The 27,391-nt window shown below is 38.3% G+C and overlaps 1 protein-coding gene and 1 long non-coding RNA gene across 6 annotated transcripts in view; one reads left to right on the forward strand and one right to left on the reverse strand.

Moving 5' to 3' along the window:
• On the reverse strand, nucleotides 1-20,463 carry stra6 (signaling receptor and transporter of retinol STRA6). 5 transcript variants are annotated; one of them, XM_008412235.2, is made up of 18 exons: nucleotides 20,369-20,463; nucleotides 14,936-15,352; nucleotides 13,615-13,681; nucleotides 12,845-12,927; nucleotides 10,958-11,091; nucleotides 10,400-10,566; nucleotides 9,524-9,649; nucleotides 7,678-7,748; nucleotides 7,525-7,604; nucleotides 7,368-7,432; nucleotides 6,887-7,049; nucleotides 6,723-6,798; nucleotides 6,217-6,350; nucleotides 5,987-6,104; nucleotides 5,563-5,664; nucleotides 5,305-5,468; nucleotides 3,960-4,097; nucleotides 1-1,894 (listed from the first exon to the last, which is right to left on the reverse strand). In XM_008412235.2, exons 2-18 carry the CDS (start codon nucleotides 15,004-15,006, stop codon nucleotides 1,650-1,652), a joined length of 2,004 nt encoding a protein of 667 aa, XP_008410457.1. In that variant the 5' UTR covers nucleotides 15,007-15,352; nucleotides 20,369-20,463; the 3' UTR covers nucleotides 1-1,649. The 5 variants fall into 5 exon arrangements, with proteins under 5 accessions (XP_008410457.1, XP_008410458.1, XP_008410455.1 ...); XM_008412236.2 differs by lacking the exon at nucleotides 20,369-20,463 and adding an exon at nucleotides 19,949-20,051 and having other exon boundaries at nucleotides 7,368-7,429; XM_008412233.2 differs by lacking the exon at nucleotides 20,369-20,463 and adding an exon at nucleotides 19,949-20,051.
• Nucleotides 20,072-27,391, forward strand: part of LOC108166374 (uncharacterized) — a 17,394-nt gene continuing 10,074 nt past the window's right edge. Inside the window, exons 1-2 of the long non-coding RNA XR_001776717.1 lie at nucleotides 20,072-20,160; nucleotides 20,436-20,521. This is a non-coding gene — a long non-coding RNA (uncharacterized LOC108166374). The remainder of the gene's footprint in view (nucleotides 20,161-20,435; nucleotides 20,522-27,391) is intronic.

The raw sequence follows: 27,391 nt of genomic DNA on the forward strand, positions 1-27,391 counted from the left end.
TAAATTCAAATGACTTGTTTAAGTTTTATTGACACATTAATCAGAAAAGTGAAGCATGACTAGACAGGGGAAACCACAATAGAGCTGTGACAACAATAGAAAGGGCTTTTAGCAGCAAGTGGGTTTGGACTAAATGGGACAAGACACAATTTCTATGGCAGCTCTTATTCCACATATTAATAATTAAAAAAAGAAAAACACGTTTATTTATAAATAGTTCTGTAAATATTCTCTTTATTTCTATATAAATACCTTCTGTTGAAAGATGGTTCATTGGGACTCTATTCAGTGTGGGGGAACTAAACATTTGTAAGTTCTGCATTTCACAAAAGAAAACATGATTATTTTAGAGGTTTTAAACTCTGGTGCAGCTAAGGTCTAACCCAAGGTGAGCACATTCATTTGTTGCAAAATATATTTAATGCATTTGTAGGAAAAACCAGAGTCAGGCAAGCTTTCGCATCAGACTGAGCAAAAGTGCTCCAGTCACATGACCAAAACAGGCCTTACAATCTTTCACAGACTTGATAAATATTTCAAAACGAGGCACTATTTATAGTCTACAGACATGTTGCCTCTTTGGGGATTTTCGTGATGGATCAATACAAACCAATGCATAATCTTAGAAATGGATAATGAATGGATTTTGGTCTGGACTTGGACTGTGCCACTATAGCTCACGGTTATGAACCATGCCTCTGCAGCACTTGCTGTAAGTTTATTGATGTTCTCCTGATGAAGGGGGAGGTGGAGCTATGTCCCAGTCTCAAATCTTTTGTTCCAGGATTGTCCTGTATTTAGTTCATTCCAACTTATAGTCAGATCTCACCTGCTTAAGTGTTCCTGCTGAAGGAAACTATCCGTGAGGACTTTTTGTTCAAGATGATATGCAGTGTTAAGTTTACAACCACACATTTTTACACTATGTTACATGCAGGCTGAAGAGTTCTAATTTTGTCCTGTTTGTCCAGAGCACCTTCTTCTACATTTGTTGTGTCCTCCTCATGGACTGTAGGGCATGATTCTTCTATAAAGGCCAGATTTTGTAAAGTGCACTGCATTACTGTAGTTGTCCTGAACAACAAAAATCTCCCAGCTGAGCTCTTGTTCTCTGCAGCTCCCCCAGAACTACAGTGGTCTTTCATTTAGAGAAGATGGACTTAAAAGTGATATACGAGATGTTCAAAGCTTGATATATCGCCTTATATCCTAACTCTGATTTTAACTTTCCCACGATTGTATTTATACTAAAAGTTAATTACATACAATTGGAATAATTGTGTGGCCTCTGAAGGTAACTCATTGTACTGCATTTTATTTAGGGATACCAGACTTAAATGGACCCACTACAAATGCATGTCAAATGTTAAAATTTTTATTTACCATAACTATGGAAGACCGTACGTCTTATTCACTGCATTTCAGAAATATTCATTACTTTATGTCATGTGCTGTCACACACAAACCCCAATAAAACCCTCAGAGGTTTGTGGTTGAAAATGTGTAAAACCTGAAGCAATTCCAGGGACAGGAATACTTATGCAAGACACTGTATAATGCAAGTTGCGGACATCTATTGCAGGTTTGGAGAAATCTCATAAATTATTGCAGCTTCTGAAGACAATACGTTATGAGGGTTAAACACTGGTTCAATTGCTGGCTGCTGCTGCTGCCTCCGCCTCCTTGGGTATCGCTTCCTTTTTGCTGCCCTGCTTGCTGTTCCGGTTGAGGCTTCCATTTAGAAAGTTATCTGCCGTCTGAAGCTGGAAGTGCTTTCTGGTGCCCACCAGGGAGGGGTTGTTAACCAGAGTGTACAGGAGTTGCCAGTGCATCCGAGCCCGCTTAGCGCTGGAGACTTTGTGCAGCTTTTTCTCCTGCTGCACCAGCTGGATCCCTGAGGGGAGACAGACAATATGATGGTCCCAACAAGACACTGATACACACACACACACACAAAATTATCTTTTAGATTCAAAGCTGAAATGAGGTCCTCTTGTATGGGCCACCAAGGGCTTGAAAGATACAATGAAAAGAGTAATAATAGAAAGCAATCATTTTATTTTATCCTCTAAGCGTTGTGGGAGCTTACTGGCTGAAAGCTTGAATCCCTCGGGCAGCATGAATATGTAGCAGGCAATTAGTGTAGCTCATCTGTTTAATCAGCTGCTGAAGATGTAATCTCTACAATACAATAGATTATCGCTGATAGATGCATTGTTTTCTGGATGCAAACAAGCAACATGTCCACAGCATGTCTGTAATTAGACTCAACTGGAACCTGCATTCCTTAGCAGCTGATGAGTCCTGATGAGTTTTCCCTGCTTCTCTCTGACTGTCTGCGTGGGCGACTGTCACTCACCTCCCATTCGCAGCTATGATTATAGTTCAGCAGCAGAGCCTCCAAGCAGCCCTACTCGCTGTGAGTAATCAAAAGTATAAAATTTGTTTCATCTGAATGAGGAGAAATAACAGTTTTAGCAGCGATGATATTGTCTTTCAGGTGATGGAAGCTCACCGGAGCAATGAGGGACGCTGATTTATTTATGGCAGATTTGATTGAGACCAGCAGCAGAGCTGTAAATTATTCCTCAGCGAGACTCAATTTGTTCCAGGAAAATTAAATCAGAACTGCAAATCTCCCATCTTGAGCGTGCGTGCAGGGCAGCTTTGAGATCTGATTATGTGCTACCATGTCTCGATTTCAAATAAAATTAAATAACTTGCTGTCTCGCTTTCAATGCCAATGTCGGGCCGGCGTTCATCTTTAACCTTGTGAGTTATTTTCTGTTGTAAAAATCCACCAATTAAAATGCTAGCAGGAACTTCGTGGTTTGTAAGACGCGTCTGTTTTCTCGGAATCATTAAGGTTATTTAGTGTCCATCTCATCAATAGCACCATTAGCTTATCACCACAATCAGCAGTGTAGTTTAGCAGTACAATCAGCGACCGCACAGTTAAATGCATCATATTCTGTTGTCAAGCTGATGGCATCTCAAGTTCTCTCCCAAGCTCTAATTGAATTAACCGAATAAAATAAACTGGAAATAAGTAGCACACAGAATATCTCAGATCTGACTTTTCACATAAAATAACTGTTTAGCTCCAAAGCCCATTGAAATGTCCCTTTAGATGCATCCACCAAAAATCGATTCTTCTTCACTGATGGAGTTAGTAATTTCCAAAACACGAAGGTTTTTATTAGCTTGAAGTTTTGTGCTATAAAAACTTTTAATATCCGTGTCAAAATTAGCAAAAATATCTATTCATTGTCTATATCTGCAATGACAGTTTAAAGGTTTGCTCTCTCTCTTGTCCAATAGAACCCATCTTTCTTATTGGCTGTCTATAACATGGTTTATCTCTTACTTCATCCAAATTCTTTTGTTTAGTAGATTAACCTCTTGTGATGCCTCTTCTTCCCCTGGTGTTATTGGCTCAGACATGAAAAAACTAGCATGGGTTTTTGCTGAACAAATTTAAGGAGCAGCCTGATCAAATTCATGTGTGACGAATGGCTTGTTTGCATCAAATTGCTCACTTTGCATCATTTGTCTAGTTTGGCCAAAGACTAAAAAAGTGGAATCAGAAGTAGTGAGCGTATACAAAAAAAGATAGCACATGAAGAGGACTGTAGTACAGCTTCTATTAAGTCAAAAGAGAGAGTGGGATGTGCTTGAACTGCACAACAGAAGCCTTAGTGGTACAGAGACAGCACAGAAAATATGCTATCTATTTCCATAAACTATCATGTTGGTAGAGATAAAATTATTTTCTGAAACTTTAAATTACTTTTTTTGTCTCCAAAATGTTCATCCTGAAAGCGTGCCTAACTTGAGGTTTTATGGCCTCAAGTTAGGTCATAAAACATCAAGTGTATTGTGCAAAAATCCAACAGATAAAGCTGTAATGCCTTATGAAGGAATTGTTGTTGATGTGAATTTGACTTGGTGCTACAGACCCTCTTCAGCATCCCGTGACTTCTGTGCAGCTTTGCTCTCCTGATCCAAAGACTGCAGCAGTATCCCACAGAAGGCCTTCATCACCGGGTGGGACTGGCTCACCTCAATCTTCAGATAATGAGCATAGCAGCGGTAGGCTGCAGGCAGACACAGGAAAGAGAGAGGGGGGTATTACTCTGACAGGGCAAAAGCAATAAAAAGCCAAGGCCACACCTCATGTTGGCTTTGAGGCAATCACACATAATGGCTGCACAATCACACTTTTCTCTTTTTTTCCCCAGCACCTGCTTTTCCTGACAACAGATGTCTTAAATCTGAGCCCATTTCAGAGATTGGTGTCCAATTAGTCTGCACACTGCACAGAATACAGATATGATGCAAGCTGCAGAGAGCTGACAGAGCAGGAAAATGGAGAGGACGCTAATTTCTTGCATCTAAGTGGGATAACAGAAGCTCTTTCTTGTTGGTTAAAAGGCCACGTTTGAAACCTATGTGAGAAAAATAACAATGCATTTACAAGTGTACAAGCATGCTGGAGCTACTCTCTGATATGTAAACACCATCATGGAAATTCTGAAAGCTATTTGTGCGTGCTTATGGCTTGCTTGCACATTTAGTTTTAATGTTGCACACCCCAGCACATGCTGTCTCTCAACCCAGATGTAATGGGTATAAATAAAAACAATAATTATGCATGCATTTATTCTTAAATCCACTCATTTTCATGCACTTTTATGGAAATGACAGCCATTGCAAAATGCATCCAATACTCAAAGACCGACGCACTTTGTGAAACGCAAAGTGCCTGAAATTATTTGAACAAAAAAAAAAAAAGAGCGACCTGCAGGACCAAAGGAATAATTTATCATCATGCACATGCATGACTCAAGAACAGAACTCCAACTGAATATTTCACTCTGCAGTGTAAACACATCCCTAGTTGCACAACAGAGCTGAGGCACACAAAGGAAGCTCTGCTTTGCTCGTGCATGGTGGGATAATTGGAGATTTTACGTGGAGAAGGAATTCAACATTAATCAAGCCAGCCGTATTCTGCAAAGAAGAACCAAGAGAGCCATGGTGGAAAACTATGCATAGAATGTTAGACTCCTTATGCTCCTCTTAATAATGGTGGACAAGTGTTGTGCTCTTCTTGTTGTGTGAATTCTTTTAAAGATTAAAAATCTATCTTGTTTCTCCCTCAGAAACGTTTCATTGCAACATGTGATCATGATTTATACTTCTAAATCCTGCATCCATTTACATAAAATATAAATTTTTATAAACTGACAGTCCCAGCACCATTAATGCCTCTGTACACCATGCAGACTATATCTGGCTCACCTGGGTCAAATGCTTCCACATTGCGGTTAAGAAGACTGATGTCCATGCGTCCCATGTGAACGATATTGAACAGGGCTGTGATGATCATGCGCCAGATAGCAAGCAACACTCCAATCAAAACATTGACAGGAAACAGCAGATATGTCAGCAGGAACAGATTACCCCTGCAAGATAGGTCAGAGCGCGTCAAACGTGCAAAAAGCCATGCAGCTGTTAAACAGTGAGACAGACAAACAAATGGCGAGTGAAGAGAATTACCTGTTGGTTAGGTCTCGAGTTCCTGCTGTTTTTTTGATGAAGCAAAACCTGGCAGTGATGTGTTGAAGCACCACAGCTAGGAGAATCATCAACCAGAAGGGCCTGAAAGGCCAAATTTGACAGTCAAACATTTTCTGTTTTCAGACAGGAGACACAAAACCTATTTGTAGCAGACAGGAAATGTGGCCAAGCCAAATTATTCCTATGAATTGCACATGGAAGATATTGTAAAGTGAAAATGGTTTCTGGGTGTCAAAACAAAAACAAAGAGAGAAAGAGAGAGATTGCTTTAAGATGTACTGAAATCTTTTATATGCGTTGCTAAAAATTACATATAAAACGAGTGTCTCACGTGACAGATATGTTAAAAACATGTAAAAGGACTACTGTGAGTATAAAATGCAAGCAGTGCGATGTCGCTCACCACATGTTCAATGCGATCTGAAAGAGAATCAGATTCTGCCTGTGCAAAATAGGCATAATTATGAGGAACACAGCGACCATAAGGCAGAGGAAAAACACCAAGGTCTGGATGATCATACCTGCATAAGAAACATGAAATATTTCAGATTCAATTTTCCCTCTGTTTTGCTACAATGAATTATAAATACATTTCTACAAGCCTAATTCTGATTGGAAATGTAATTTCAGTACCAATGCAGATGTGAGCTGCTGTGAAGCTGGTGTAGCCCATCCAGCAGACCAGAGCTGGCCTGGATGCCCTGATGCTTCGCTGGCAGTTGTAGACATTATAAATATCTCCTCTGTACAGCCCCTTTAGATTGGACCTGGAAAAAAACACGTTCAAGACAATGCAGCACTGTGCAAAACACAATGCTTAATATAAAACTCATTTTGCAGAGATAAAATATTACTGAAAATGCAAGACTGCTTTACCCTTGAAGCCATTTCATTTAATATAATGTCCATTTTGATAATTACACATTATTTTTAATTGTCCATCTAAACTGTTGTTTTCAACTTAAACAGCATCAAATAGAAACCTGGCTGCTCTTCTGTGTGGATGATTACCTCTCTATTTTGTTATAATAACCTTCAAATTATCACGATGAAGCACACAAAAAGCAATTTGTGGACACTGACTGGGGACCAGAAATAGGGAAAAGGAAGCAATTATTCAGTTATGTTTTCTGACTTACCGATGCAAAACCATCGACCGTGTGAGCAGCACCAAGTTGACCAGACAAGACAGAGTCATCGCAGAGATGTAGCACACTGCAGGGACATCAGCATGCAAGTTCAAAACGTTGTCGCATCGAGTTCAAAAAACAAAGATATCTGCTGAGGCTGTTCATTCACTCACCTTCCACACACCACATGTAGTAAACAACGATTCTGACGACTTCCTTTCTGTCTGGAGACAGGATAATCTGGAAGCCAGCTAAAACATTTGCAATATCTTCGTCGACGCCAAAACGGGCTTTCTGCATTGTTGGCACCACAGCAGAGATCAGTACGAGTCCCATCTGATGGAGAGAAAAACAAAACTGAATTCATTTGGTCATTTCTCTCCAAGCAAACAAAAAAGTTTTAAAAAGTAATGCAAAAATAGAAATCTGTAATAATTCTGGCATTCAGCAAAAGGAAGTTTTTTTAGCCTGAAAGAGGAAAAGTTTGGTTTAATGTCCGAGGGATTATTATATACAGTGCATATAAATATCTCGGTAAGTGATACTGATACAGTCAGTGGTGTTGGTTTATTTTGTGTTAAATAGAACATATTGACAAGGGATATACAACTGAATATACTGCTAAATATATATATATAGAAGAAAGGTAGTTACCTGATACAGAGTTATGAAAGATACAACACAAGATATTGCCAACTTCAATGGGAAACGGAAAGCTGCTTGAAAAGAAAACATTATTGTTGTTAAAAAAAAAAGTGAAAAATATTTTTTAATACATGTACATAACCAGTTCACATGAACACATTCTTACCTTCCTCTGGTGTGTAAATATAAGATCTCACAGCATCAGTCACTCTCTGTGGGAGTTTTGGTTTGTCTGTGCTTGATGTGCTAAAGGTGGAAAGTAAATAGTTACGCACTTGAACTGCACTAAATACCAAAGTGGACAACATATTATTCTTACCTGACTTTGTTGGACTTCTTCTCATAAAGAATTGTCTTCACATAATCTCTATAATAGCTGCTACTAAGATCCTGAAGGAACAGAAAATGTCAACATGCTTTATATTGGAAGATGCAATGAAGTCTCAAGCAGTGTATTCATCATGTTTGTGAATATTCAACCCTAACTTTACTTTATGGCTGTTAATAAAACAGAAACACACTTTATTCTAAATGTGGTACTTAAAATTTAACCTCATGAAACTGTTACCCTTTACATTTATAGTTTGGAGACCAAAACCCTGCACAACTGGGGGGTTTTGAGACAAAAAGACCCCCCGCAGTAGTTAGGTTAGAAACAGAAAAAGCCTCCATAACAACTGAGCTGAGCCAAGTAGAAAATATGTCCATGAGATCCACTTTGTGGTCAAGGAACCATCTTCAAAACGTCTCAGTGATGAATGCCACATGGAGATAAGTGCGCCATTAGCCAAGTGCACCATGAACATGACACTTAATGAAATGAAATACAAACTGTATGCTTCATCAATTCAAGAATTGCAAAAGAAGACTTTGTTGGGAAAACGTATCCAAAACTTCAGTACAGGTTTCTTAGTGTTTTAGTGACATAAGGGAAATTAAATCTACATGGATATATGGTGTCAGCTAAACTCAAGCCAAACTCAAGCCAAATCCTGTTTGGACAATTTTTAAACAATATAGACAATAATAGTAATAATAATATAATAAACAGCTTAAATGCAAAATAAAAGCAATGTTAAAGGGTATTTTAAAAATAAAGGAAGTAGTTTAATTTCTAATATTTCAGTCAATCATAGGACAACAACCTTCTCAACTTGCATTTCACATTTGAAGAGAAAAGACCAGAAAGAAACTCACAAGAAGAACCATCTTCATTGCCAGGTAGACGTTTACATCACTGGCAATGAATATCACATTTATTTTGTACTTTAATACACTTTAAAAACGAAAATATCTATTTAAATTGAGTGCGAACGGATTGCAATCTGACTTAACTTTAATTCACATTGCATATCGATAGAAATCATTGATTCCTGCTTATAGCAACAAAGAAGAACAGTGTGAATAAACTCCACATTCATAATGAGAATAATGTACTTTTCAATCAGGCAATTTAACTACAGCTATAGTAAGAGGCAAAGATTTCCAGACTCTCTTCTAGCAAAAGATTCTATTGGTGTTACGTAATTTACTTGAATTAAATAAAGCTTCAAGGAAAAGATTTAAAATACCTCAGTACAACTACTTTGCTCACATCTATAAAGTCCTGAAACATTTAGAAATTTTGATTTTGTCATTTGCAAAGGTTATGGAAAATAAATCTCTTCCTGATAAGGTTAATGAGGTTCATTTCTGTGCAAGAATTCAGCAGAGGTGACACAAAATCCAGGCAATCGCCTCACCAAACTCTGTCACGCCCATGCCAAGATTAGCGTGGAAGAAAAAAAGCATTGTGTTTCCCCTTCAATGAAAAAAACAAACAAAAAACCTGGAAACCTTTTCATAATCTGATCAAGAGCATATTGTAAACCAATTACGTCAAACCTGCTTAAAATGATTACGCGACTGGTGTACTGTGAGGGGCCGATATTTTTATTAAGCCTCGACTGAATGAGTGCAGTAAGCTTCTTGTTTAACAGGCAGTACTTAAACCCTCCTCACGTGCACAGATTTAGAGTAAACGTGCATTTTGTAAAAAAAATAAATAAATAATTATTTGAAAAGGACATGGATAGTGGATACTGTTCTATTTTTGGGTAGTAAGAAAGCTGAATAATTGCAACCATCCTGAACCAGGCCTAAGATGCTCCCTGGTGAAAGCTCACCTCTGTGGCATTGGTCCTTTCTGCACCCTTGAAGCCCTTGAATAGAAGCAGGGGATACTGGAAACTGAGGAATGCTAAGCAAGCTATCTGAGGCAGGCTGGAAAACAAGGAGTAGTGCTTGTGTATCTGCAGAGGAATGAAAAAACAAACCCACTTTAGATCACTTGTGGTTGTGGATCTTTATAGTAACACATTTCGAAAACATCTTGCATGGCACAAAAGAAGATAGGCATGTCCTGTGTTGAGATGGGATTTAGTCATTTTTAACTGTTTGATTGTCATTTTTCTTTTATTTTGGATTAAATTAAAAGAACAATAAGTAAAAAATGTATCCTGTTTTATTTTGGTAAATAAAGATGCTCAACACCTCACAAAGCTTCACAGAAGAAGAACATCGCAAAAGAATCAATTCAACAGGTTTTTTTTTACTTTAACTGACACACTCTAAAGTGATTAATACCAACAAAACATCTTGGTTTAGTTCAGAGGACAGTGCAGCTAATCGTTTGGACAGAACGCTATTTAGTGCACAAAAAGTCCTAAAATCTTTGGACAAAATCTGTCTTTGTGCAACATTCAAATCCTCGGAGTAAAGGTCAGTTAATCTTTCAGGGTAGCTCAGTCTTCATCTTTTCTAATTGTGTCACACTGCAGACCAATTCTGTTTGGTACTCAGTGGGCTTCCAGCGCAGGACAGAGCCGCTTTGTTTTTGAAATAATCCATTTTACACTGATGGAGACACCACACAGACTGACTGTCAGAAATAAACCACATGAACAGCTTCCTTTTCCTTCTCCCACACAAATGAAGATATCAAAGAATGAAGGCTATTTCTGAGTTATTTCCAAAGAAAACAAAAGAGATAAATTACTTACCAGAGGTGTCTTGGGGCAGTCGATTTTTTGCCACACCAGAACACCAAAGTGTGTCCACGATAAGAGGCTACCAAGTACGTAGCCAACTTTATTATGCAAAGTGCCACATGCCAGGAGAGGGTAGTATAGAGCGGGGTAGTAGAAGACTCCCAGAATCACCCAGTTCTCTGCAAATACAACACCAGTGTGTGAACATCTGAAGGTGTGATGACATTTTGTTTCATCTTAAAGAATCTGTTTGGATTAACAGCTGTTAATTATTTAGCAGCTGTGTTTTTTTCTGATCTGTGAAACTTTTATGGTTTATGGTTTGGCGGAAAGCTTAAAATTATAGCTGTTTCTTATGTAATTTCAGACAAAAAAAAAACTGTTCAAAATGTCTAAGTCTAGGAGAGCAGGCATGCAACAAGACACAACAATCCAGTTTTATAACGTTTTTAACAAATGTAGAGTTTTAAGAGTGGTTATCCTTCCGATGTTTTCCTGAAAAATATTATATCACAAAATATGGACATAATATGTGCTAAGCCGTTGCAGACAAGATGAGGTTGAGCTCACGTTTGTTTGTGGAGTCTGTGGTGAAAGGTAGGGGATTGGGGGATATGAGCAGCCCCCAGAGTTTGCACAACAGCACTCCAAACACTGCCACTGCCAGACCCTTGTGCTGCGTATGATCCAGGAAGTTGACTGGACTGAGAGAGCAAATCAGCAGCTGTTTAGTACTCGCATGTTACCCGACCAAAATACGAATGAGAGAATGGTTAGTCAATACATTTTAAAAGCTAGAATCTTTATCATTCATTTTCCTCTCATTTAAAATATGTGGGAAAATCAGTGGGAATTGATTATTGTAGTAGAATAGTATAGTTGCAGTACAGGACAATAAGAAGAGTGTTATGTGTGCCACTGGTTAGAGTAGAAGTAAACCCTCAGAACTAGTAATAGTTAGATCATATCTTCAATGTTTATTACTTTTTGTACACACGGCAGTCATATTGCATACTTATGTCTTATGAACCTTATATCTGCTCAACAAGCCCTCGGATTTCCCAATGTAAATTCAAACTTTGTTTTTTTGTTTTCTTCTCTCTCCAACTGGTAACTTGGAAAAATCAGCTCCAAGTGAAAATGGAATGCGGCATAGTTGCAAGATGGACCACACAGGCACGATTTACATATGGGGCCCTCATGGATGGAAAATGGGTTGAAAATGTCTTTCAGATGGGATTATTTGGTTACATAATGGCCCTGTGTTAACTGCCTATAAAAATTTGACCCTGGACAATTATGGATAAGAAGCAGGGCCCATGTTGGTGCATGTTCAGCTGATTTTCCAGATACTTATTTGGGACTCATCTGAACTCCTTAGAACTTACTCAGCCAGCTCAAAATCCACATGGTACGCATGTTCAGACATTAGCTCAGATATTGGATTTTCTGATTGCTGAAATGCTAACCAGTGTTTGCAATGCAAACAAAAAAATTATTTCTCAAGTCCTAATGTTTTCAAACATTAATGTAATTTGCTCACAACTAGAGGCACTAAGCATAGACTTGTGTGTTCAAACTCTATAAAGAAACATTTTCACAAGGAATCGCTGTATGGTTTGTGCCATTGGTCTAGAAACACAATTTGAAAAATTGACTAATAGTTTTGTTTGCATGGCACCCATATTAAACATTGAACTTTAATACTGTGCTCTGTTAAATGTTAAAAGTCAGGTGTTTCTTTGTAAACACAAGCCTTACGTATGCTAAAGTTAAAATTCCAACTTGAACAGCTAGGAGGAGTCAGCAAATTTAACTGTTTCTATTAATTACAACTGAAGAATTTTGTCCTCATGCAATTTCAACTTTAGGGCCAATAAATGTGTTCAGTTTCCCCTCTTATATATTTATTTTTAATTGTCTTCATTAAGAGCAAAGTGGAACCAAAGTCAAATTTCTTGTTTGTGTGCACACGCTTGGCAAATGAAGCCGATTCTAATTAAGCCTCTTAGTACCAATAAATATAATACTGTTCCAACTGTTCCATCAATTGTTCACTGATGGAATATTAAGCTGTATGAACAGTGCTTCAGAAGTAAATAAACTTAACTTTTTCAGGTTTCCTGGTTAGTTGGCAACCATATTAAAATGCGTTTCCCAAAATGTTTTCAAGAAAAGTGAAAACGCAACTAAAAGCAAAGTAAACATACACTTTTACCCCTGATTTATGACGTGACAACTGAACCAATAAACACTTCAGAGATCTCAAAGGCTAAATTTCACCCCTCAATAGCAAATGGTCTCTAAGAGAGATTTTTCCCATCTAAATAAACTTGTTTACATGTTAAACCTCATTTTACTCCAAAGGATTTGAGGCCAGTAGAACAGAATGTTACCAAACAACTTGAATATCACAATAATTCATTCATTCGAATAAAAGAAAAACATAAATGATACCTGAGTAGACCTGGAAGTCCTTTCTGTCTCTTGCCGACCTTTGTGCGCCTAGCCAGGATGGCTAGAATTAGCATGATGACCATCTGAAAGAACAGACATCTTGGTTAGCTTCAGCTGCAGGGCACCATGCAGTGACATGTAACAAAAGACTTAACCTCAGTCTCATTAGTGTTCCCTATAGATGCGGTCTGACCAACGTGTCATTAGTCAGGATGACCATTTACTGAGTTGTGGGGTTCAATGACCTTTTTGACCTGTGACACATTTAGGAAACACTGGGGTGGGAACAATGTTTTGCTACTAAATGAAGCAGTCTATCGGAATTTTCTCTAAAAAGAACAAACACCGGGTATCATCTCCACATAAGATTATAAGGTGTAATCTAAAAAGAAATTAAAGCAAGATTTAAGATAGTGGATACTGTACTAGTCTAAACTATTGCACATTTGTTTTGCACCATCAGTGGTCATGAATGAACATCTCAGATGAAGATGTACAATTTTCATGAGTCAAAACATGACAGAAAGGTTTCTTCAGTATACCACAAGAAATACAAAAGTCTAAAGTTTGCTTTATAATGTAATTTCTTCAACCCCAGGGGTCATGCTAGACTGGGTTGTTTTGTTGGGTTTTTTTGCTAATGATAATAGGTCCAGGCATGGAGTAACTTCCATAATCCAGGAAGTGAAACATGACTGACGCTGCATAACCTCATTATGCACGTCAGCGTAATATTGTGTAAGAGAACAGTGAACGGATGTCAGACTTACAGATATCGCAGTGATGCATATATGATAGAGCATGTCATCTGCAGTGGGGTCACATGGAGGGATAGTTCTAAAGAAAAAGACAAATGATTCACATGTTACCACAGACAGAAGAAGGTTACGCCCCGGGTTCCTGAGCTGACCTTCGCTGTACCTCACTAAGCATTTCACGTCAGTGTCAGGATCATTTGTTGCTGGAAACTTGGTGGTCAAAGTCTAAGAGCAGAGATTTGGATTTAAACAGATTGGTATGAGAAAAGCCTATGATCATGTTCCTGTGCGACAGGGGAGGTAAATATGCTAGGTTCACACTGGGCGTCCAGAAAAACATCAAACATAACATTTTCTGACCTTTAGTAACTTTTTAGGGCTGCTGCTTGTTTTTTTATGCAGAGTCACTTGTGGATTTTTCCACTTTTTCCTGAATTTTCAATTGAAAATTTGACTTTGACTGGGCCATTCCAATACATTAATAAGGTACACAAATCCATTGTCTGTCTGGCTGTTTGTTTGCTGTTGTTCTCCTGCTTGAAGTTGAACCTTTGACCTAGTCTCAGAACTTTTTCTTCCTTTAAGAGGTTTTTTTTTATTAAAATTATTTAAACTTCAAATCAATACTGAATGGTGAATTCATGCCTATTTTGGGTAAAATGTGTTAAAGTTTTTAAGCCTTTTTGTTAAAAAGATTCAGCCAATAATATTTGCAAACTTAAAAGCCTGAAAATGATATAGTTTAAGAATGACAAAAAAAGCAAAAAAAAACCCACTCCAATCTGGGTCACCTACTGTGACACAGTAGAAGTTTGGTACGAGTCACCAGTGGCGCAAAAAGTGGGTATGCAGGGTATGCAACGCATAGGGGCGCAGCACCAGAGGGGGCGCCAAAACCCCGTCTGGAGGGGGCGGCGCGCCGATGATGTTTTCCCGTACACTAATGCGCGCCTTACGCTCCTTCACCTCGCACACATAACGAGGTAAATGTAGCGAGTTTTACCCTTCACGTATCGTCGCCTCGGGGGGGGGGGCTGGTGAGCGGTCGCTCCTTCACCCTGACGTTCCGTCCCTCGGTCGGGGGGGGCGCCGATCTATGTTTTTGCATCCACCTGAATAATGTGTAGTTGCGCCACTGCGAGTCACCTTATATCTCAGTGAGAGGTGTATCTCAGCACCGACTCCAAACAAAAGATTGGGGAATTACTACTCAACATGAAACAGAGGACAGATCAAGTTGAATTTGTTTTGAAAAAAAAAACAGCAAGATGTTCAAAATTACGGACAAAATACAGATCTTAAATAAAGTGCAGTTAGAAAGTGCTGTACTTACTCTGTTTCGATTTTGGATGGCAATGGATCCAGATCCGGATACTCATAGTCCACGAGCGCATCCTTATCCATTGTGCTGTCTCTTTTTTAAACAGATCCTGTTACAAAGAAGTTGGAAAACCGTCCACAGTGTTTGGTGACGGAAAGTTGTGATCCCCCTGCCTCAAGGGGGTCGGAGGGAGGAATCTGCCAAGTCCTACGTTGGTCTCTGCTGCGGCTGCTGCTGCTGCCCAGGCGTCCTTGTTCCCCTGTGTTTTGTCTACTCTCACTCAGAGTCTGCTACCCTCTCTCACAGTCTGTATTCAGGTGCCCTCGTCCCGCTCTGGTCCTGAGTATAATGTGACAAGTCCCAGCTCCTGCCTGCTGCCTCCACCCTGCTTTAAGGCCCTGTTTCAGCTTAGGGTTACCACCAACAAGCCTGGAGAAAAAGAGTGAGAGAGGGGGGCAAGAGTGTGAGAGAGGAGGGAGATATGTGGAGATCTGGGGAGCCAATCTGGAAGGCCACCTGTGTCTTACTGGGATTACATCTACTGTTTAAACTCCGCTGCCGGACCTGTTGCTTGTGGCTTAAGAGGTTGGGTGTGCATGGTAATAAAACTCCAGCTTTGACTGTGTGGGTAGCTGGAAGCAATGGGTCTGTCTTATCAGAGCCATTGGAGTTCCACGCTGATAACAGGGAAATTCTAATGTTATTCCTTTTTGCCATGGTACAGGGCTACCCTGTACCATGGCAAATCGTGTGTGAAAGGTTACCAAAAGCTAATCAAGGCGAGTCACCAAAACCACATGCGGCAGAATGTGTTCGGTTTAGCAGGACAGAGAACATTCTCTCAAAAGGTTATATCTCTCCCTCTCAGATGGATACGAATCAAGGAAGGGCTCATTCACTTCAGTACTTTGTCATTTACTGATAAAGAACAGATACAGGGAACAGAATAAAGAGTGCTATGATAAAGTTTGTACACCCCTAAGCATGTTCAGATTTTGTAACATTACAACCAAAACCACTGGGGTATTTTATTTTGACATTATGTGACTCACCGATACAAACCTGTGTGTCACTACAGAGTGAAGGATCCTTGAACTTCTGATTAGATGAAGAGCATCTTTAACTATATATTTTTAAGTCTGTCCACAGATTTTCCACTGAATTTAGATCTGGACCTAATTTATGTGTGTATTTTTAGGGTTATTGTCCTGCTGGAAGGTAAACCAGTCCCTATAGTCAAGTATTTTTTTTTTAAGCCTCAAGCAGGATCCTCAAAGCGATCTTATATTGCCACATTGCCAACGTTTCTACTTGCATATCTCATTACTTAAGAGACAGAACACAATAATGAAGACTCATCTGCTCCATATTTGCACAAATCTAAACAAACACATATTTTTCAACTCTTACAACCAAGTGGGCAAACATGTAAATGATTAATCATTAACTTATCTGAATGAGGGCTATCAAAGTGAGAGTTTCGTCATGTTGTAAGCACCTGTTTTACTGCCCAAACATTAATAAAACCTCCTGATCTTAATCCTGATAGTCACAAAGAATTAAGATAATGTCCTTTTATCATTTCAGCTGTGCAAAATTTACTGTTTCAGCCTCTTCAAAACTCCCCTGCTGGAGACAGAACAGTCGGGTCCCTTTATTATCACTTTTAAAAGATCCATGTCTGAAACTGGGAAAAGTTATATCTTCTACAGAATTTGTACTTTTTCCCAAATTGAGAAATGTAGCTTTGACATTTCAGCATCATTTATTTTAAAGTAAACTGCTAAAGAGCAAACATTTACTTTGCAAACCTACTTATCAAAACAGATTAGTGGGATTCGTGGTTAAAAGTTTCAAAGTAGCAAAATGACCTTGATATATATTATTACAGTGCTTCAGAAACAAAACTTTTATCAAACAATAAGTCAACATTAAGTGACGCAAACTGCGTATGATCACATCTAAATGTCACCAAGGCATGCAATTTGGATTTGCACATTCCTACGAAACATATTTCAGCAATATCTAAATTTAACCAGCTTTGTATTTTACTAAAACTGATAGCTTCCAAGTGTGTTTAGTCACAACACATTACTAGAGCAGAGGTCCAGCAGAGATTCAATTAAAACTTCTTGTACTCCAATCTAAAAAGAATAGTGATAAATGTACCGCATATAAAATACACTGACAAAATAATTCTTTGCCACTAACCCCTATTTGTATTCCTTTGAGTCACTACTCTAAGCTACCATTCTCTGCAAATTCAGCATACTGTATTTACAAAATAATTATGTTAAAAATGTTGTTTTTCAACAAATTTGAATAATTATATTTATAAGGTCTGTATTGTCTGCAAATGTCATTGACAGCAATGTTCTCCTTTTGTCTCCGAGTCTGAAATTGTTGTTCATTATTTAACCCCAGTCATATTAGAGAGAGAGCATCTGTGAACACCAGCTGTCAAGTCTTATTGTACATTCTCAACTGGATTTTAATCATCTGAAATTGAACAATATGCTTGGATCTAAATGACTACATTATAGATCTGACTAGACGGTAGAATGATGTGTTCAGGTTCAACTTTGGTCAACTGACCACAGCAACTTGTGTTTTCTCTTTCCCCAAAATTGGAAGTGGCTAACAGTAAAAGGGACTTCATATAGCTTTGTTTTAATAATGCCAAAAGATCAGCTGCTTTTATAACAATTTTAAACTTCAATCAGTTTGACTGCATTTACTAATTGTGTAATTTCTAAAGGCGGTGAGTCAGACAGGATTTTATTTAGGAGCAACATAGTAAAATATATATATATATACATAAAAATTTACTTTTCTCTGCACCTTACAATTTTTTACTACTTTGTGTCAGAGTATCACTAAATAAATCAAGTAAAATCCAGTGAGGGATGTTTGTGGTTGTAGTTTGACAGCATAGATCATTACAACTTTGGCAAAATATTGAATGTCTACGGATATTTACTTTTTGCTTCCGCAGGGAAAATGTTTGTTTCTCAAATACTATGACTAGATGAAAAGAGTCCTCTAATATTAAAATGCAACAAAAATGTCCCCTCTTACACTCATGAGAACACAGCACACTAAGTCACCAAATCAAATGTGCTCCCAAAGCAAAAGCAGCCCACCAAATAAAGGGGTCACTGAACAAAGAATGCTTTGAACAGTTACATCACAGAGAGGTGGTTTGATTGAATAAGACACTTAACTTACTTGTATCAAGTTTAGGAAGTTGACTCAAAAGGTTTTTTTCTTTTTTTTTTTTGGTAAGAGGCAAGCTATGTTAAGAACAGGCATGGGCCTTGAAAAAACAGAAAATAATTAAGGTTCTGACTGGATAATCCATTTTTAACAATGTAAACATGCAAACCATCAACACAGACAGGCCGTGCCTTAACAAAGCAATCAAGGAAAATGTTGCCGCAGCTTTACAAATGTCATGGAATACGGCCATGTTTAAACAAATGCTTTCATGTTTTGTGTGCACATTTATGATCGGATAAAAAAATAAAAATAAAAAAAAAAGGTATTTGATTTCTTAAAATGGAAAATATTAAATTGTTCAGATTTCTTTTAAAAGCCGAAAACAGGCAGAAAAAATATCTTGGTCGACTTCTGTATGAAATTAGTGTGTGAATGAATCTATGTAATGTTCCAGTCCAATGCTGCACAGTTTACGGAAAACTGCCTGCGCTTTGAACAACCTGCAAAGATAGAAGTGCCGAGATGACTGTTAATGCTAATTCAGGCCAACATGGACTGAACAGCTCGTCTCACTTCATCTGCTGCCAATGCTAAAACTACAGTCGGACCACAATCCCAAAGCAGCGCAGAAAATCAAGGTCATCGTTCACAACTTCTCCTTTTGTTCGCCGATTGGTTCAATATAAATTCTATTGGAGAAATCAACTTCAATGGGAGAAAGCCCAGATGGAGCAATGAAGGGAGATTAGGATCAAGTGAAATTGGGAAAGAAGTCATTGGTCAGGCTAACAGCAGCTGTGCATTCCCTTTTCTATACAGCGACTAGGAGAGAGGAGGGTGAATCACCAACATTAATCATAACATCATTTTACATACAGTTATTCACTACTGAAGCAATACAAATCTACTTTAAGCAAATGAAAAAAAGCAACAAAGACATGAGAAATAATCTCATTTTTAGCCGGTTACATCTGTCCAGCTTTAAAAATAATTTCAATCTAAAAATATTATCTTAATGTAAAAAAAAGGTTTTGTAGAGTTCGAGGATTTTCTGGTTTTAATGAGCTCCTCCTCATTAATCTTCGTCAGAAAATAAAACCTGTCATGATTGCATGAGTCAGCTGCTTGTCTTTGCCGTTTAGAGGTTTGCATCAAACAAGTATGTTGTACTTTGTTTCCTCTATTCAATTCCACTTGAAGTCTGTTAACTTAGTCAGCCTTAATTTTCCTCTGTTAGTTTTTGTTGAGGGGGGAAACAACAAAGCATGTGTTCTTAGGGCACCCAAATGGCTAGCAATGGTCCTACTTACAGCAAAACAAATGCAGACAGACCAGAAAAAACCAAACAAACAGATGATAACTCACCCAGGTGGCTATTTTGACATCATTGAGTTGAGAACCAGATAAAACTGGTCATATTCTTTTGGTTCTCTTTGCTGTTCGTTTGACTTTCTAATGCTATAAATATAAAAATAAAACAAAATCAAGACTTCTGTTTATCCATACGAAACAGCCAAAAAAACAAACAAAAAAAAACCCACTCATATTCAAGTGTAATAGTTTTGTTCTAGAATAAAAATCAAACAAACCATTATCTATGGGTTTCACACTGATATCTGATTAGAAAACACAATCACCTGAATGGGTGGACGTTTTCAAGAAATATAACCAGCTAACGTGATTCCAGTTTTGTGCTTCTCAATTTAAAACAAAATCAGCTATGCTGACCCGTCATATTTCCCACAGTTGTGAAAGCATCGCTTTTTTTTCCGTGACAGAACCGGTTGGGTTCGGCTTCAAACAAACCTCACGACAAACTTCAACCCTTTGAAGTGGAGCTTGATCTTCCGAACAAAGGCACTTTCAGCACCGCCAGGTAACCGAGTCACCTGCGCCTTTGCTCCGCGCGCAGGAGACGATCCTGGAACCTCAGCTTTGTGGTTAAATAACTGACTCAACACCGGAACAGATTCTATGAAGCTTTATGTGCGGTGGCGGAAACCTTTCAGCCTCCTCAGGTGGGTGTGCCGGTGCAGCGCTAAGTAGACTTCAAACGTTAATATCTATGTTAATAGCAATTGATTTTGTGATTATTATTAGTAATAATGTACACGTTTGTTTTGGTTTTTTTCCCATTAAGGCTTTGACGCTACAAATTGTCTGAAATAATCCCTGCAGATTAGCTCACAAGTTTTTTCAAAATTCAGTCCTAAATCAGGATCTTACCGTTGGTCCGTCTTGTCCAGTTTACTCTTAGTTTGAAGAGGCTTTTTTTTCCCCCTCCTCTTCACAGGCACCTTACAGCAATCCAGTTATTACATAAACAGCGATCTCAAGGGTAACTTTTCTTTCCCCCTGGACACCCCAGGCTACATAAAGGTGGGACTTTGCTCTGTCTCTATCTTGTGATGGTGAAAGCATCATAAAATGTCTGCTCTATGGAAACAGAAAAAAAAAACCAATATTATGAAACATTCAGTCCTGACTAATGAGGTCAAGTTCAAGTTGTTTTCACTGATGCTGTTCGTAGTGAAATCTGTGTGTTTTAGTGTCTTAAAGGTGATTTCCAGTGGCCTATCTTGTTTGCTACTAAATGCGCAACAAGAAGACAGCTGGGGAATAAAGCTCTTAAAAAATATCATAGAAGAATCACTGATCTATGTTTGCATTAATTACGTCACTAGAGACACAACAATCAAACCAATTTGTTAGCGTTTGTAATCCATGTGGTCAGTGAATAACTTTTGACAGATGTCAGCGTAGAGTTTTAAGCAATTTTTTAATTCCAAATGTTTCTTCTGTGCAGGTTTTCCAAAGTTTACAAAGAGTCTGATGACCCTCGAGGCATGAGAGCTAATGCAGTTAATGGTGCTATTAAAACAAACAATTACAATAATTGTCTTCAGAACTTCTGTTAGTACATTTGTTTCGTATTTCTCTTTTGAGGCTTTTTGATTGGTCTTCATTTGTCACTTACATAGGAATTCCATCCATCCATCCATTTTCTTGCACCCTTGTCCCTCAGTGGGGTCGGGAGGGTTGCTGGTGCCTATCTCCAGCTAACGTTCCAGGCGAGAGGCGGGGTACACCCTGGGCAGGTCGCCAGTCTGTCGCAGGGCAACACAGAGACACACAAGACACACAACCATGCACACACACACTCACACCTAGGGGCAATTTAGACAGACCAATTAACCTGACAGTCATGTTTTTGGACTGTGGGAGGAAACCGGAGTACCCGGAGAAAACCCACGCATGCACAGGGAGAACATGCAAACTCCATGCAGAAAGACCGGGGCCGGGAATCGAACCCAGAACCTTCTTGCTGCAAGGCAACAGCTCTACCAACTGCGCCACTGTGCAGCCCGTACATAGGAATTAAATGTCATATTCTGCTCCCATTAGTGTAAGTATAGTTGCATGATTTTCTGTAGTGTAATGGCTCTGCATGTTGTCTCAGCTCATACTGTTTAAGCTTACCTAAACAACTTATGGTTTTCTGACTCATAAGTGACTTTTTCAGCTTTCTTCAGCTTTTATACCTTCAAGAATCCATAGTTGTTGTTTGTCAAACTAGGACAAACGTTACTTTTTCTTAAAGTAATTCTCTCTTTTCCATTAACTTTATTTCTGCTATTCCAACTACTTCCTTAAAAGTATACATTTACTCAAAGTAGCTCTTTTTGCAAGTCATTTAATCAAATTGCCAATTATTATCTTACTCTAGGTTTTCTTCTAAGAAAACATTTTAGCAATCTTCTATCCCAGCTGACGTGCAGAATGAACCTAATAGTCATTTCTGCAGTGTAACCTATTTGAATTTATATCCAATCTGTTTTTTATTCTTTCCTTTGTGCTCCACATACAGCAACATAAATCGGTCAGCAAAGCCAGTTCAGATCGACCAGATGTGAGAAATATTGTCTTTATATTAAATCATGGCTCCCAAAAGGCCTCCAGGGTGCACAGGGCTAATTACAGTGGATATTTTTTACTGCTCAGTCTGCTCCACTGCCTCTGTCATAATCAATGAGCCCTGTTACAGTCAATTAGAGCATAATTGGATTTTGTGTTTGTTTGAGGTGGAAAAGCGTACATTTGAGCCGACATAAAAGACTTGCTTATCTCTGTCGACAGCTGCAATGAAGCTGAATGGAGTCGCATAGCTGTTAATATCCAGGATAATTAAAGTCGGTGTCAAACGTATCTTTAAAAAAATGTTACTGCAACATGCATAGTTTTTACGCTTAAGAAAATCTTGCTTTTTTTTGTTAAAGATTGCTGCTGTAGTAGACCCAAGCGTGACTGTTTCGTTTTGAAAACTGTCACGTTTGGATCAGTTTTCACTTCCATTTTTCACATTCCTTAGCGGTCAGGTGGTGGGTTACCCATGCAGAAGTAATAGTGAAGAGGTGGAGGAGGAATTTGTCTCCTTGAAACAGAGCAAAGCCGTCGCCAACGGAAACAACTTGTCAGGGCAAGTTCAGTTTATGTTTCTATTATTATTGGTGGTTGATGATGAAAATGGGAAATGTAAGGGATAAACTACATGATAATCTGTAAATTCACAAAAGAGTTTTTATTGTGGCAAAACACCAGCTGTGTTTATGGAAGTCACATGACCAAAGAAGGGTGCCACTCTGACCAGAGGATCTGAGTGGGGCGTCCAGGGTTTTCCACGTTTGTGCTTCATCTGAAAATCTGCAGCTCCTCTGTCATCCACAGACTGACTGCCAGATAATTGGTTCACAGTCTTTCTTGTTTAATTCAATCCATTGAATGCCTACCAGTCACTCATTTTTCGCATCGGACAAGCGACTGAACTCAGAGGATTTTTTTTTAATTTCCTTTATTTAACCAGGTAAACCCCATTGAGATCCAGATCTCATTTTCAAGGGGGACCTGGGCAGAAGTCTGCAGTGCATAGCAACCTGGTTACAAAACAAAATTGATTAATACATATACACAAGTATAAAACAATTTAAAAACAGTGGCATTGTTTAAAAGAATCTCGTTGCCTGTTTTTAAGAATCACTCGAAATGAGTCCAGTGAAATCAATTCTGACATCTTGAATTCAGACTGGAGCTGATTCCAGGCTTTGTATCTGTATGTGTATCTGATGTGATTTAATCACATCAGATACATTTTAATTAAGGGACAATACTCAAAACCTTCATAAATGTGTTATTTTTTTCTATTGCTGCATCTACCAAAATCCAAAAACATATATGTTACATGAAGCAACCCTTGGACATTGACCTGTCCATCTCTATCTTAAAGCTCCATTCTGCTGGTTTCCCATTACAGTGATGCATTTTAACACTCCAAGCTGTTTTTGTAGCTTTGTTCATAGAGCTCTTTGAAGCATCCTCACAGAGAGAGGCAACTTACAAGGTTATGAAGTTAAAACATGTTCTTCATTTATCATTCACCATAAAGTTCTTTCAGGCACTGAATGTTGAATTTTCAATTAGTTTTCGGTATGAAACCTTTAGTTACAAACTGATGCCAAACACATAATGTGCATCATTGAATGTACGTCTATCGTTTATGTCCTGAAATGATATTTTTTGCACTTGAAGCTATGTAATATTGTGCGGGGGTTTTAGAAAGATTGTGTTTTGTTAGTCAACAATATTACCCCTCGAGTTTAGGAGCTGTGGTAATGCTTGAATCGGTCAGACTTAAGTGGCTTAACAAACAAAAGCCCCATTCCTCACGCACAAGCACTGGGCAGAAAAAGGGGGAAAAAAAGCAGCCAATGTTCTAAATAAAACTTTTAAACACTAAAGGTCTTTTCATTAGCTTATTGCTCAAGATCACTTGAAATGATTGCAAAAAGTCTGAGAACCGGAAAGTAAAACATAGCCAAGTGAGTGGAAAAAAAAACTTGTGCATAGTATAATATGTCATCTCAATTATACTGTTCAGTTGTAGAAATGTCAAGTCAAATCTTATGTTCTTTAAGGCATACCTTCCTACCATTAAAGACTGTAAGCATTTCACATGTTTTAAAAGGTTCATCAGGCTGAAAAGCTTTTATTTTGCTCATGAAGTTGGCAGGTTCAGTCCTCTAACAGTGTTGTGATGTTTACAATTGTTTTGGGAATGTGATATGAGAGCTGAACGTTAAAACATCTAAAAGCATTTTTTTCTTTTCTCTATAATCCGTTGCTTAATGTATTCTTTAGATTGCAATCCAAAGTTAATATCGCTGTAGGGAAAGAAACAAAAATCAATTTTAGTCTCACTGGTCATTTCTGCAGTGATGTATCACTGTTATTGTGCTGCGCAGAAAGAAGCAGATTTATTTCAGAGTTTATGAGCACAGAGAATGAGACATTATATCTAAAGAGCTTGTGACAAGTACAAATCATCCTGATGGTTATTAAAGTGGTCATGATTACTCTGTTGAGGACGGCGGTGTGCAGTGCTCACTGTGTCACGTTCCTGCTGCGCTTGCCTGACAGGCACCTGAAATTTATGGCAGGGAGGCAGGGTTGAGTCTGAGCTGCTGTGTAGTAATCCCCTTTACGTAACGGCTCAGAAAACACCTTCAAACACACTCAGGAATTTAATTTGATTTTTCACGAGCTGTTTATCTAAGGTAATGGTTTCCAGTGTATGATTAAACACTGTCTAGAGATAATGATGGTACACACACGCACCAAGACTAAGGTGCGGTTTATGAGATGAACCTTTACAAACTGAGACATCGTCTGACATAAAGTCTGCGAACGTTCTCGGCAGATGTCTCATTTTATCTACTGGAAAAAGCTCAGTGAATTTTCATGTGTCCTGCCGGAGACGGTTAATGATAACATCAAATCTTTAGAAAGTCTGTTTGTTTTCATTGTATTACTCTTCGTGATGTGTGTTTATGTTGTCGGGTAAGTGCGTGTTCATGTCTGCTTGCGGGTGTGATAGATGATGCTCTGGTCTCTGCTGTGTTATTGTCTCTGTGTGTGAGGGGGTTTCTGATGTCTCACTAAGCGTAAATCTAAAGCCTCTGCTGATCTGCTGGCCAATAGTTCAGAGGAATATTGGCTTGTTGTTCAGTTTTTGAGTTTGTTTAAAGATGTCTTTTAGCATATCAGTGATGATATTGTTAAATTTTTGCAGTCAGTTCCAAGATACTCTTCCTTTACCTTCAGACTGGGTAAAAATAGAGTTTATCCTTAGAGCTTCCCCTGAAATGCCAAAATGCAGTACAAATGTGGAAGAAATGTGCTTAAAACCCTCCTGTTGTCCTCATTTTCTGTGTATAGGGAAAACACATACAAATCTTGGTCATTTTGACCCGAGGACAACAGGAGGATATGGCCACAGAAATTTCTTGAGGAAATAATTGTGCCAATATAGATTTCTGACCATGGTAAATAATCTTGTCTTGGTCTTATGGGTAATTTTGCTATTTCACACATAATAGGTTTCAATTATTGTATTAATATGAACTCTTTTCATTTACTTGGTGCATGTAATGGTTATCTAAATGAGACATTTGTAAAATTATCCTTTTAGAGGTAATTGAGGATAGAAAAGGATGGAGGTCATAATATTTTGTAATCTGTCAGTAGGCGGGTGTGTGGAGTTTGTGCTTAGATTTTCAGGGTTTACTGATTTTTTATTTTTTTTTACTCTAAATGTTTTTTACATTAAGATCCATAATGTTCCTTTTAATTGTAACTGATTATTCACAATTTTTGGAAATATGAGCTCTCTGGAACTGTTTGAATTAAGGCCAGAGTGTTTTACATGTTCATGAATTTAAGGTCTGGTTATTGTCAAGTCCCTTCATCAGACAATCACTTGTGCCACAGGCATTGAGTCTGTCCACTCCTCATAAAATCGAGGCGGCCTCCTGGTCTGTTAGATTTTTCTTATGAATAATGCATTCATCGTCTGAGGCTGCAGACGCGTCTCACTGTGTGTTCAGAGATGCTTGACTTTCACACGTCTCTGCTGGAATGAGGATGAAGCAAGAGCTTGTCTAAACTATCAGAAACTGCAGGGAAAATCTTAGAAACACAAAAGGAAAGAGGAGATATTCCTCCTGCTAGATGTTTGCGTTGGAAGCCTGATAATGGTGACTCTATTCAGGTTTGTATGTTTTCCAGTGATCTAAATTAAAACTGTAAACAACCACAAAAAGCACCTGCAAGTTAGTTAAGTTATTTGGGGCGAGTGTTTGAGATATTTCACCTGCAGTAATGTGGGTGCTGCTCTGCTCTATCGTAGTAAAGAAACCAGAAAAAAACTTACTGTATTTATTTTGTTCTGATCTTAACATGTGATCATTAAGTGACACGAGGAGCTCCACAGATAAGCAGAAGGCAATAGATGGATGGATGATACTGATGTAATGACTAAAGACGATCATTTCTTCAGATTGCAGTGTTTCTTTGAAGGGACAAAATAAATGAGAACTTTTACAGTTCTCTGTAAAAGTAGTATTTAAGGCTTTACTGGGTTGCTACTATAATGAAAAGGTTCGTTTCTCTGGCTAATTTTACTGGGGCTTCATGGGGTTTCTTTTGTTTAGTTTTTTTTCTCAGGGGGTTAAGTGGGAGACTGCTATATTGTTTGCGCTCCAACACACTGGTAACTTAATTTGATCATTTAAACTCTTTAATATTAATAGTTTTTGATGAAATATTACCAATAATGGCCAACAAGTCAACTCCTTTTTTTAATTTGTAACATGTTTGCATCTTTTAAAAGAAGAAATTGGTGTTATTTGAAGCAATCAGGAAAATATATCATGATATTATGTTGCATTAACTCTAAATTAAGGAATATATTTATATTTTTCCTTTGAGGTATTTGTGTGTGTTTTATGAGTAAAAGAGACTATTGATTAGAAAGTAGGCATACAATGAAAAAAAAACAGATTTTCCCGCCTCTGTTAATTGATTGCACTGGATGCTTTGAACACAGGGAGAGCCGTCAGTGTGATGATTTGTAAAAGTCAGCTCAGCACAAATGGTCAAGATTTGAGGGATTCTGGGTGTCTGCCGAAATCCCCAAGAGACGATAGCGCCATCACACTGATGGGTCCCCTGCAAAGATCACTCATACTAGACTCCATTAGCCGAAGACACCCGTCCACATGTCACTGAGTGAACAAAGAGACACATTTTCACTCAACACTAAAAGAGGAATGCCAGGAGCTATAAATTAGGTCAAGGTAAACACATCCTGACACAAGAAAAAGCTTGTGTGATCCATTAGTTGTGTAATGACCAAAA

The sequence above is a fragment of the Poecilia reticulata genome, linkage group LG6 (assembly GCF_000633615.1).
Source record: "Poecilia reticulata strain Guanapo linkage group LG6, Guppy_female_1.0+MT, whole genome shotgun sequence".
Lineage (NCBI taxonomy): Eukaryota > Metazoa > Chordata > Actinopteri > Cyprinodontiformes > Poeciliidae > Poecilia > Poecilia reticulata.

Excerpts from the sequence above, each read along its gene's own strand:
- stra6 (XM_008412235.2), bottom strand. The coding sequence starts at position 15,006 with ATGGATAAGGATGCGCTCGTGGACTATGAGTATCCGGATCTGGATCCA. Across the intron at positions 6,799-6,886 it reads CTACATGTGGTGTGTGGAAG|TGTGCTACATCTCTGCGATG; the intron begins GTGAGTGAATGA and ends ATGTCCCTGCAG. Across the intron at positions 6,351-6,722 it reads CGGTCGATGGTTTTGCATCG|GTCCAATCTAAAGGGGCTGT; the intron begins GTAAGTCAGAAA and ends GTTTTTTTCCAG.